General features: G+C 39.3%; 1 protein-coding gene across 1 annotated transcript in view; it reads right to left on the bottom strand.

The window, feature by feature from the left end:
* Window positions 1-13,248, bottom strand: part of FAM120C (family with sequence similarity 120 member C) — a gene marked incomplete at its 5' end in the record, with an annotated part of 81,390 nt that overhangs the window by 51,864 nt on the left and 16,278 nt on the right. The window contains 5 exons of the mRNA XM_077748135.1: window positions 5,146-5,317; window positions 5,963-6,236; window positions 7,181-7,461; window positions 7,904-7,980; window positions 8,548-8,650. Of these exons, the coding sequence (XP_077604261.1) occupies window positions 5,146-5,317; window positions 5,963-6,236; window positions 7,181-7,461; window positions 7,904-7,980; window positions 8,548-8,650 (907 nt within the window). The remainder of the gene's footprint in view (window positions 1-5,145; window positions 5,318-5,962; window positions 6,237-7,180; window positions 7,462-7,903; window positions 7,981-8,547; window positions 8,651-13,248) is intronic.

Raw genomic sequence — 13,248 nt, 5'->3', positions numbered from 1 at the left:
GATTTCATTTTTGGGAAATTTTAAACTAAATTTTATTAATAGTTACAGGGCTATTCAAATTATCTATTTCATACCAGGCATTGTGGTAGTTTGTAATTTTGAGAAATTGATCCATTTTGTTTACGTTGTCAAATTTATGTGTAGAGTTGTTTACAATACTCCCATATAATCCTTTTGATGTCTGTAGGCACTGTGGTGTTATCCCCTGCCTCATTCTTGATATTATCAATTTGTGTATTCTCTATTCTCTTCATTGCGGTCTTGCTAGAAGTTCATCAATTTCATTGTCCTTTTCAAAGAGCCAGATTTTTGTTTCACTGATTTTTCTGTTTCCAATTCCACTGACCTTTGCTCTTTATTATTTCTTCACTTTGGTTTGCTGTAGGTTTAGCTTTCTCCTATTCTTGTTTCCCGAGGTGAAAATTTAGAGGACACATTAGAGATTTATCCCCTTTTCTAATTTGAGCATTGAGGACTATAAATTTCCTTTTCAGAAATTTAGCTCCACACTACAGATTCTAATATCCTGTATTTTTCCCATTTAGTTCCATGTATTTCCTTCTTTCCCTTAAGACTTGCTATTTGACCAAAGGATTATATAAAAGTGCTTTGTTATTTTCTTTTTAAATCTTTATTTATTTTTGAGAGAGAGACAGAATGCGAGTGTAAAACACTCTATTTCTCCTTGTATTTTGAATGAAAGCCTTGCTAGATAGAGTATTCTTGGCTGCTGATTTTTCCCATTCAGCACTTTGAATATATCATTCCACTCCCTTTTGGCTTGCTAAAATTTTATTGAAAAATTATGGGTTTTCACTTTAAGTTAATGACTTGTCTTGCTACTTTCAGATTTTTTTCGTTATCACTATATTTTATAAATTTAATTACAATTTGTCTTGGTGTTGGTGTGGTTTTCTTGATTTTGTCTGGGGTTCTCTATGCCCCCTCAATCTGAATCTCTTTCTCTCCCCAGATTAGGGAGGTTTTCAGCTGTTATTCAATTAAATAACAATTTGAACAATTATTCAAATAATTGAATTTCTGACCACCTTTCTCTTCCTTCTTCTTTTAAGACTCCTATAATACAAATGTTATTATGTTTAATGGAGTCAATGAGTTCTCCAAGTCTGTTCTCATTTTGCATAATTCTTTTGTCTCTCTCTTGTTACTTTCCATTACTCTGTCTTCTAGGTCACTAATTTGTTCCTCTGCTTCTCCCATCCTGCTGTTCATTTCATCAAGTGTGTTTCTCATTTCATTTATTGTGCCCTTTATCATTGTTATGTCATTCCTTATCTCTGTGTCAAGTGCCTCACTCATGTCTTCTACTCTTTTCTCAAGTCCATTGAGTATCCTCATGATCATTGCTTTAATTTCTTTATCCGGCATGTTACTTATATCTGTTTTGCTTAGATCTATGGCTGTGGCCTTATCACTTCTTTCATTTGGAATAAATTTGTTTCCTCACTTTGTCTGCCTCTCTGTGTCAATTTCTCTATGTTAAGAAAGTCAGTTGCAGGGCACTTGGGTGGCTTAGTTGGTTGAGCATCTGACTTCAGTTCAGGTCATGATCTCACAGCTCATGAGATTTAGACCCACATCGGGCTTTGTGCTGACAGCTCAGAGCCTGGAGCCTGCTTTGGATTCTGCATCTCCCTCTCTCTCTGCCCCTCCCCCGCTTGCACTCTGTCCCTTTCTCTCTCAAAAATAAATAAACATTAAAAAAAATTTTTAAACAAGTCAGTTGTGTCTTCTGTTCTTAAAAGTAGTGACTTTATGAAAATTCAGTCCTGGAGTGCCCTGCAGTGGAGGTCTCCTGTTCACCAGAACCTGGCACTTTAGGACAGTATTCTAGGTATGTTGCTTATGCCCTGCTGTTGTCTGAGTCACTTTTCCTTTCCATGTAGTCATCTGCACTGACTCTCTGCCTGCTGTGGGCTATACTTGCTCCCTGTCATGTTAGTGGGACCCTGGCAGGCCAGCCTGAGGTGAGGGGGGCATGCCCACCGGGAAATGGAGGCAGGGTGGCAGTACTAGAAAATTATGTGCTGGGCCACCAGTTCTATCCCAGGTCTCTTGAAGTGCTGCAGTGGCTAGGGGTTACACACTGGGCAACCACACATACAACAGCAGCCAGGGGTGCACAGTGGACATGGTGCAATATAGTGCTTATGGGTGCTTGGCTGAGCAGACACACAAAGGCACCTGGGGGCACATGGCTTAGGGGACACACAAGTGTGACTGGGGTCACGCAGCTAAGTACTGCATGGCAGACATGCCTGGTGCTCAGTGGCAGCTGTATACCCAGTGGCTGGGTGGGTCACCTACTCAGCTTTAACAAAATTTGTCCTGAGCCCAAGGCCAGGGCCAGCAGGCCTGGAGTGGGCAAGTCCTTTCACTGCTAGTGGGTTAGGTGCCACATGTCTGTGCAGTCCTGCCTCCAGCAGGTGTCTCTGTGCTTATGCTCGAAGGAAAGTAGTACCTGCTGGCTCCATCATCTCCGAAGTCTCCCAACACACTCAGAAATAAATATGAACATATTTGTTTCCAATTTGCCCTTAGTTGTGTAAACTGCTGTTTTTATGTTGCCTCTCCACTCAGCTTGCTGTTTCTTTAAGGGCAGCAACCCGACTATGACTCACCCTCTCGGTTGGCTCAGTGTTGAGTCAGCAGACTTAGTTATTTTTTAAAGTTTATTTATTTATTTTGAGAGAGCGTGAGCAAGAGTGGGGGAAGGGCAGAGAGAGGGAGAGAGAGAATCCCAAGCAGGTTCTGCACTGTCAGTGCAGAGCCTAATGCAGGACTTGAACTCACAAACTACAAGAGTGTTACCTCAGCTGAAATCAAGAATCAGAGGCTCAAGAGACTGAGCCACCCAGGTGCCCCAGTCAACAGACTTTTAAAGCTCCAGGTTCCAAGTCCCACTGGTTTTACAAACTCATGGAATTCAGCCCCCCTGTTTCTTAAAGCCAAAAGCGATGGGGATTAGCTTTCACCATGGAAACTTCCTGATGTGTGGGTCCTCTGTCCTCTTTGTGGATGCAGCTCTCTCCCTTCTGTGGGCAGCCTCACTCCACCTTTCTGACCTTCCTAACCTTTCAGATGCAGCTTCTTCCCTATATTTAGTTGTGGAGTTTGTTCCACTGGTCTTCAGATCACTCTCCAGTTTAACTTCGATGCGGATGATATCTAGTTGAAACATGGGATGGAGTGAGCTCTGGGTCCTTGTATTCTGCCATGTTCCCAAGCTTCTCCCAAGATTTCTCCTTTTATCATTGCTTTTTTGAGTAGATGAATACTTTTAGCCATTCTTTTACAGTAGTGCTACTTGTGAAAAATGATCCTAGTTTTCCTTCATGTGAGAATGTGTTTTTGTCCCCTTCATTCCTGGAGGATGTTTTTGTTCGACACAGAATTCTGACCTGACATTTCTTTTCTTTCAGCCCTAGAAAGTGTTGTGCTACTTTCTTCTGGACTCTGGCTTCTGATGAGAGATTAGCTGTTATTCATATTATTTTGCTCCTATAGGTAAAGCATTGTTTCTCTCTGACTGCTTTAAATAATTTTTCTGTCTTTAACTTTCAAAAGTTTCACCATGATAGGTCTTAGCATAGATTTCTTTGGGTTTAAACGGTGGATAATTCACTCAGCTTCCTGAATCTGTTGCCTTCTGCTTTTCCCAAATTTGATAATATTCCAGCCATTATTTATTTGAATCCTCCTGCAGCCCCACCCTCTTTCTTCTCTGTTTCTGGAGCTCTGATGACACAAATATTAGATCTTTTGTTCTAGTTTTACTGGTCCCTGTTCATTTTTTTCAGCATATTCGATTATTCAGGTTGGGTAATTTCTATTGTTCTATCTCCAAATTCACTAATTATTTCTTCTTCTGTCTCCAATTTGCCATTTAACTCAACTCTGAAGTATTTTGTTATAGTATTTTTTAGTTCTTAATTTCCATTTTTTCTTGATATCTCCTATTTCTTTGCTAAGACCTTCTGATTTTAATTTGTATCAAGCATGTTCAGAATTGTTTGTCAAAGCATTTTTACAATGGCTGCTTTGAAATCTCTGCCAGGTAACTGAAACATCTGTGTCATCTTAATGTAGACATTATCTGTTGATTTTCTTTCCTTGGTTAGTTTAAGATCTCAGTTTGAAATCTTTCTGGTTCTTAGTATGATTAGAGATTTTCAATTGAAACCTGGACATTTGGGGGTATTATTTTAAAAGACTCTGTATCTTATTTTAATTTTGTGTTTTAGCAGGTCTTTTCTGACACCGCTCTGTTGAGTGATGGGGGATGCTTTCTCATCACTGCCAAGTGGGAGTGAAAGTCCTGGCTCCCCATTCACCTCCTCCTCTTGCTTGTTACAGTTTGGCAAGGGTAGAAGTCTAGGCTCTTCATCTGGTCTTTGCTACTAGGGGTGAGGGCCGGCTGCAGTTTTTCCGTGGTGTTTGGCTAGAGAAGATTAATTATTACCTAAAAATTTTCTGTGCTGCTAGGTTGTTCCTTTTGGGTCCTTTGACTAGAGAGAGAAGGCATTTCTTGGGGCTTTTACTAGTATCTACCTGTTGGTGTTTCTGGGCTGCCAGATGGTCGCACACCTAGTCTAGGATATGTGCAGCAATAAGAAAATCCAGGGAACTCACCACTGCATTATTCCTTGGATCCCAAAGTCCTTAGCCAGTCTGCCTTCTTCCCTTCACCTTCTAGAATGTCTTGTGCTTGTTATATATATAATATCCTGGGTTTTAGTTGTATTTAGCAGGAGGAATAAGGACAAGTATATGTACTCCATCTTCCCAGAAGCAAAAATCTAGAGGGTTCTTTTGAATACACTAATTTGACCATGTCATTCTGCAGCTTAAAACATCTCAATGGCTCCAAGTCTACAGGGTCAAATCCAAAACAAAACCTTACTGAGGAGGAGAAACCATGTCAGATACACTTCTACATTCCCAAAGTCCAGCATGGTTCTAATAAGTAGTAGTTATTCTGAATGCTTAAATTAATCCATTTCCCATACCAATATGTATTCTGGCAAATTATGCATTTTTTCAAAGACTGCTCCATAGTCACAGGTATGATGTGCATGCGCAGATGTTTTTGTTCCACACCAAACATCCTAGAACAATACTTACCTTCCACAGGTAACTGCCGCTGTATTGCCAGGCGTTCCATTTTCCGCTGTGTTTCTGCCAGACTGAAAAGTACCCCATATACATATTGACGAGCTGACCGGAACAGGAGAGTAGCTGGAGGCAGCTCCATGTTACACTCATCCTCAATACATACGGGGATCTTAATCTCACCCTAACAAGAAAAGGGTCCAGGGGAAAGGACAAAATGAGTTACCTCAAGGTTTTGAATTGAGCTGAGAAGAATCAGTCATGAACTACAGCCTCTATACCCTAGCTAGTAAATTTGCTACTTGTATTTAACAGAGTTTCAGACTAAAAAGAAGCTGTAAAAAGCCCAGATAGCCATAGCCAGCATAAAAGCTATGGTTTTTAGAGTCTCTGCTATGACTGACTATAGATGAATAAATGGGTAGAGTCCGTCTTGGACATATTGTTGGGGAATGGACTTGTATAGTAAGACTGGAGGAAGGGAAAAAAGTTCTGGAGAAGGAGAGGAAGAGGTAAAGAGCAAGGGCATAAAGCCTCTTCTTAGATTGTGTCCAGCCCTAGACCAGGGTCTACCAACATGGTGCATTATCTTCTTTGAAATCTCACAATTATAGTTCTCTTCTTGGGGCCTCATTTATTGGAAAGTCCCATCTCCTGCTGGTCTCACCTCATCTGAGGCCCTTACTGCAAAGAGGAACCCCAGCATAATTGGTCTCCTTTTATCTCCCTTCAGGATACCAATTAAAATTTTCTCTGGTAATTTATGGCTCTAGGAAGTGTGAAGTACAGTGTTAGAAGCAGGGAGGTAGGTGCTGATGTGCTCTCTTACCTTAGTGAGGACATGGTAGATATATGGGTACATAAGACCCCTTCGGTGTCTGTGTTCAGCAACCCGCAAGACTTCTGGAGCTACTGGAGGTAAGGGTGGAATGGTGATGTCCATGTGGTTCCTTGTAGACATAGACAGCAGGGATGGGATGTGGGGCTCACCATCACCCAGGCTGGCATCTGAAACTCCAGCATCGATGGGCTGTACCCAGGATCCTCTGTCACCATTTGGATCCTCCCATCCAGGCTGCTGCTGAAGTGTTTCCGTGATATGACTAAAAATTTAGGAAGACCGTGTAGAAGAAAGGAGGCTGATAAAGATATTCCAACTCAAGAAGTCTGTTCTGATCCCAAGGAATCTTACAAACCCTCTGGAAGTCAAGACACTGGGTTAGTATTGGACCTGATACCTTACAGCACCTGATACCTCTTACACCTTGTAAGAAGCCATGTCTCGAGTCAGCTTACTTTCTAAGAAACTAATTACAACTGAAATCTCAAACCAGCTCTGTTTCTCAGGAATAATCTGCTTGGAGAAATAATCTAAGAACAAAAGAGCTAGTACAAAACACCACTATGTTAATCCTCAGAACCGTGTTTTAATATAACTGCCTACTCAACTATTTTAATACTTCAACTCTATAAATTCTTTTCATTTATTTTTTACATTCGATCCATAGCCCTCAAAAACTGAGAAGTGGCAGCCATGAAATGTAGCACACTCATACCTAGGGCTTCCCTAACCAGCTTCTATGTTTCCTTTTACTTTAGTCACCTGAGTATCTGAATATTACCACCTGTACAGAGTCAATAGGAGTATGAAGTAGCCAAGCATAGAGTTTTCCTACTTCACTTAAGAGCAAAGAGACACAGGGGCACCTGGGTGGCTCAGTCAATTAAGTGTCCTACTTTGGCTCAGGTCATGATCTCACAGTACGTGAGTTTGAGCCCTGCATTGGGTTCTGTGCTGATGACTTAGAGCCTGGAGCCTCCTTTGGATTCTGTCCCTCTTTCTCTGCCCCTCCTCTGCTCACGCCCTGTCTCTCTCAAACAATAAATAAAAAATAAACATTAAAACAAAAGGGCATACAGCCACAGAAAAAATCAAGGAACATACACTTCTCCAACACCCCAACCCAGGTTACCAGCAAAACCAAAAAATACAGATGCTTCAGAAGCATCTGTATACGTTCCCTTGGGTACGTATTCAGATACTTACTCAGAGCTGGCTCCATTTGGTTCATCACCATCAGAGGAAGAGGAGTGAGAAGAGTCTGGTCCCAAAGGAGGTGAGGCTTTGGAAGTCAGGTAATTGGGAAACTGGGATGCAGAGGAGTCATAAGAGATAGCCCAATTGGCAAAGGGGCTGTCCTGAAGCATGGGATCCTCAGAAAAAGCATGGGATTCCCCCAAAGCATGGGGAGAGAAGAGAAGAGAGGAGTTGGGCCCCATTGGGAATGGTGGTGGATATTTCATTTTCTGGGGCACATGGTGAGAAAACTAAAGAATAAAACAGACAGAAAAGCAATTTAACATTTGAACAGGCTCCACAATAGTTCCCTCAGAAGTTGTGACACAGTGGATAATGCCAGAACTGGGGATTATTGGGATACATAGAACCTACTGAGAATAATAAGAAATTATTCTAACAGTGATATATGGACAGAATCTTCCAGAAGCAGGACAATGGCCCAACCATGTCTACTAGAACCATTCTCTGACCTTAGCTAATCTACCTTCACATTGCCCTAGTGGTTACTGATTTGGATGTTTTCTTTACATAGTCTGTCAGCCTCAAGTTGAGAACATGACATAGGTATATACAGCCTTGATATTCTGATAACATTGAATTACCTTAACTCGTTAAATCAGAGTATAAAAATCCAGAAGCAACCTGAGTCTAATGCTAACAAATGGTCTTGGGCCTCTTGAAAGATATTACCATTGGCTTTCCAGCAGAGATAGTGCCCATCTGATTTCGTGGAAGGGGAGGATTTCCAAGCCTATTATTCCGAAAACCTGAAACCAAAGAAAGGGCCATACTTTAATCAGTCATAATAATTCTACTGTATGATATTCTGCTAACCCTGTATTGCTTGAAAAATTATTATCAATAAGTTACAATGTATTGAACAGCAGCTATGTGCCATACCAAGAAACTTACAGAAATTATTTCATCTAAAAAAGCCCCTATAAAATAGGGATCATGAGCCACATTTCATACATGCAAATGTGACTAGTTAAGATCACGCAGCTATTAAGCAGCAGAGGTGAAATTCAAACTCAGGCTGAACCCAAAGACAGGGCTATTTTATATGCGCTAAGCCATAATGGAGGTTAGTGCCAGAAGAAGCCCATACTAAGGAAATAGCATTAGACTCCATCTACAAATTTGAGAAATCAGTCCCCTGCCTCATGTCACCACTTTTATTACAATGGAAATCAAAAGGAGACTGCCCACCAAATAGGAATGACTTCTATAAGAGTGCAGTACAAACAAGTCATTCCACTCTGGCCCTACAATTCCCATGAGGGACTCACTTTCCCCTCTGGATACAGCAGCTCAGTATCAGATGAAAGCCTTACCTAGAAAGGAGGAGGGACCCACTGGCAGTGAAGAGAGTTTGGTTGTGAGTGAATAGTACTCAACTGCTTTCTTGAATCGCTCTATTTTATCTTCTGTCCTGGACTGGATGTTGGAACATCAGATGTTCAGGAAAAGAAAGAACATGAGAGTGTCTTTTTCATGCAATTCATAACCAGAAAGTCAAAACAGTAGCAGAAACAAAATGTTCTAAGAAACCCAAGAGAGCAGGGGTGCCTGGGTGGCTCATCGGTTAAATGTGATTCTTGATATTGGCTCAGGTTGTGATTTCACAGTTGTGGGATGGAGCCCTGTGTTGGGCTCCATGCTGAGTGTGGACCCTGCTTGGAATTCTCTTTCTCTTTCTCTCTCCCTCCCTTCCCCTGCTCATTCTCTCTTTTTAAAATAAATAAATGAACATTAAAAAAAATAAAAGAAAACCAAAAGAGCAATTTTTCATGTTGCAGAAAAGATTAGGTAGGGAGAAAGCATTATAGAAAGCAAACTCTGTGGGGCCTCTGGGTGGCTCAGTCAGTTGAGCATCCGACTTCAGCTCAGGTCATGATCTCACAGTTTGTGAGTTCCAGCCCCGCATTCGGCTCTGTGCTGACAGCTCAGAGCCTGGAGCCTGTTTCGGATTCTGTGTCTCCCTCTCTCTCTGCCACTCCCCCTACTCGCATTGTTTTACTCTCTCTCAAAAAATAAATAAACATTAAAAAATTTTTAAATAATGCAAAATCTGAAATACTTAAAAATATTAAGCTTAGGGGCACCTGGGTGGCTCAGTCGGTTGAGTGTCTGACTTCAGCTCAGGTCATAATCTCTGGTTTGTGAGTTCAAGTCCCATGTCGAGCTCTGTGCTGACAGCTCAGAGCCTGAAGCCTGCTTCGGATTCTGTGTCTCTCTCTCTGCCCCTTCCCTGCTCACACTCTGTCTCTCTTTTAAAAATAAAGACTTAAAAACATTTTTTAAATTAAGCTTAAAAAGAAATAAAATTTATTTCTTTTGTGCTATTATAAAATGGTCATGTGACCATTAGAAAAAAATAGGTGAGGATGGGGAAAAANAATTTAAATTTTAGTTAGTTAACATACAGTGCAATATTGGTTTCAGGAGTAGAATTCAGTGATTCCTCAATTACATACAATACCTAGTGCTCATCACAACAAGTGTTGCCCTTAGTACCCAACACCCATCTAGCCCATCTCCCACCCACCTCACTCTGTTAACCCATAGTTTGTTCTCTACCGTTAAGAGTCTCTTGTGGTTTGTTCCCCTCTCTTCTCTTTTTTCCTCCCCTTCCCATATGTTCGTGTTTTGTTTGTTAAATTCCACATATAAGTGAAATAATATGGTATTTGTCTTTCTCTGACTGACTTATTTCACTTAACATAACACATTTTAACTTCACTCATGTCTTTGCAAATGGCAAGATTTCATTCTGTTTGATGGCTGAGTAATCTCTCTCTCTCTCTCTCTCTCTCTGTCACTTCTTCTTTATCCATTCATCAGTCGATGGACATTTGGGCTCTCTCCTTAGTTTGGCTATTGTTGATAATGCTTCTTCCAGTATTTTATTTTATTTATTTTTTAATTTGTTTTTAATGTTTTTTATTTATTTCTAGGAGACAGAGAGAGAGACAGCGTGAGCAGGAGAGGGTCAGAGAGAGAAGGAGTCACAGACTCTGAAACAGGCTCCAGGCTCTGAGCTGGCAGTAAGCACAGAGCCCGACGCGGGGCTCGAACCCACGAATCGCGAGATCATGATCTAAGCGAAAAGTCGGACGCTTAACCGACTAAGCCACCCAGGCGCCCCTTCTTCCAGTATTTTTAAATAAACTTTTTTGTTAACATATTATTGGTCTTTTTTAATACACACATTTTCTATAGCTGATACTATACAATTTCATATTGTTCTTTTATTATAAGATAATTTTGAATGACTATATATTTTATCATTACAAATGTGTCACAAATTATGTATCTACTTCCATAATATCTGACATTTAGGTTATTTATCATATTAGGCTATTATAAGTTATGCGGTAAAGAACATACATGTACATATCAATTTTTTCTGATTTCCAGTTATGTCGTTAGGAAAATGTCCCCTAAGTAGAATCATTGGTTCAAAAGATATGAACACTAAAGTAAAAAGCACTTAAACATATACAAAAACCACAATGTGTCATCAGTATATATCTATCAGAATGGTTAAAATTAAAGATTATAAACATCAGGCACTGGCAAGGATATGGAATAACCTGAATTCCAGTACATTGCTGGTGGCAGTATATTGGTACAGTTTGGAAAACCGTTTGGCAATTTCTTATTAAGCTAAACATATATTTACCATATGGCACAGCTATCCTACTCCCAAGTATTTACCTAGAAGAAATGAGTACATATGTCTGCCAAAAGATATGAATAAGAATGCCAACAACACCTTTATTCATAAGAGCCCCAAACTCAGGGGACCTGGGTGGTTCAGTTGGCTAAGCGTCTGACTCTTGATTTTGGCTCAGGTGATGATCTTACAGTTTGTGAGTTTGAGTCCTACATCCGGCTCTGTGCTGGCAGTGTGGAGCCTGCTTGGGATTCTCTCTCCCTCTCTCTCTCTGCCTCTCCCCTGCTTGTACTCTCTCTCTCAAAATTAATAAAGTAAAATAATAATAATAACAAATAAAAGTACTTAAGAAAAGAGCCCCAAACTCAATTAACTCAAATGTATACCAACAGAAGAATGGATAAATGGATATATTCATACAATGGAATATTATGCACTGACAAAAAGAACAAAGTACTGATACATGTAACAATATAGATAAATCTCAAACATATTATGCTGAGTGAAAGAAGAGAGACACAAAAGAGTACATATAAAGCTCAAGTAGAAGCAAAACTAATCTATGGCAATAGAAGTAAACATACTATTTATCTTTGAATGGCTGAGGCTGACTGAGAAGGAGCTTTTCCTTATCAAACCTTTTCCAATGAAATCTTTAGGTCCTCTTGAATTTAATTTTGTGACTTTCATAATATTTCATCAAATGTAATGCAAACTATTAAATTCATTTCTAGTTTATCATTATAAATAATTCTTTGATAAGCATATTTTTACTTAAGTTTCTTGGGTTATTTCATAGAGCACATTCTTTTATTTTTATTTTTTATTTATTTTATTTTTTNTGCAACAAACATTTCTCATAGAAATATAGAGATAATATATATTAAATATATATATATATAATATATATTAAAATATACAATACAAAAAAGGAAAATTTAAATGATTTCTAATCTTCCCTCTCAGATCTCTTTTATTGCATGCATGCAGGCACACAAACACAGAAATCAAGATCTTTAGGGGTGCCTGGGTGGCTCAGTCATGAGTGTCTGACTCTTGATTTTGGCTCAGGTCATGATCCCAGGCTCACAGGACTGAGCCCAGCGTTGGGCTCTGCACTGAGTGTGGAGCCTGGTTAAGATTATCATTCTCTTTCTTTCTCTCTCTCTCTCTCTCAAAAAAAAATCTGGTCCTCCAGCCTTGCTTAGAAATAAAATTGTTCTGCTTTCTCAAAAAACTGTGGCCTTAGTATAATTGTTTGAAAAAGAGCTCCAAATGTAAAGAATATCTACAAATTACTGACTTATAGAATGAAATCTATTTGGTTGAATAATGTTCTGCTTTATCAAGGTTCCATTAGTTTTATATTCACTGTCATTCCCATATTTTATTTAATTACACACATAACAATCTCCTAAAAACATACAAGACATACATAGTCTTCCTTAATATCTATAGCTCTATACTCACTCCCCTCCCCAGAAGTGGCCAGCGTTATCAGTTTGGTATATGACTTACCGTAACTTTTTCTGTGTTTATACAGACACACGTATGTACACCAATATGGTTTTGCTTTTTTCATACACATGGAATCATATGATACTGTTTTTCAACTCACTTTCTGCATTTAACTTGTAAACTATTCAACATCAGTGAATATAGATCTTATGACCGAATCCCCTGAAATACAAAATTATATATTCTTCCCTCAGGGCACTGTTCTGTGCCCTGACAAACATTTATTCCTCCTTGAAAGGGTACCACTTCTATGAAACCGCTCCTTCCATGAAGCACACATTTATTGTGGTTTGTCTTTGTTGTATTTATTTATTTGCTTCTGTCTCCCATTTAATCTAAAGTTCTGTGAGAACAGAGAATGGTTTATTTACATTTATATCTTAGTGCCTAGCATGGGACCTTGTCTGTGGAAGTTCATTCAGTATTTACTATATGATCATATTTTAAAAAAGTCCTACTATTTTCTTTTATAGATCTCCAAAGGCCATAGGTAGCAGAGTAAAATCCCGCCCCTTTGATGCTATTACCTAGCAGTTTTTGTGTGTTTGTTTAGAAGAGCTCTCATAATTCTACAACTGCTAAAAATGATGTTTATGAAAATTACACAACAATGAAAACTGGTTTAAGACATNAGGAAACACTATAAAATATTTAGGGTGGAATTAATAGCAAAATCTTTACTTAAAATTATTTTGTTCTTATTGTTTAGTGAAAAGGGGGACCCTTGAATAGTCATTATCCAGGTTCCAAAAATCATGAAGCTATAAAGGGAAGCAAAAGCTATCACATTAAAAATATTCACCACACAACTGAAAACTTAAAATTTTTTTCCTCTGTC

Source organism: Crocuta crocuta, unplaced genomic scaffold (assembly GCF_008692635.1).
Source record: "Crocuta crocuta isolate KB4526 unplaced genomic scaffold, BGI_CrCroc_1.0 scaffold1531, whole genome shotgun sequence".
In the NCBI taxonomy this organism is placed as follows: Eukaryota; Metazoa; Chordata; class Mammalia; order Carnivora; family Hyaenidae; genus Crocuta; species Crocuta crocuta.
Note: the sequence above shows the minus strand (reverse complement) of the source record. Positions and strands in the feature narration are given on the sequence as shown.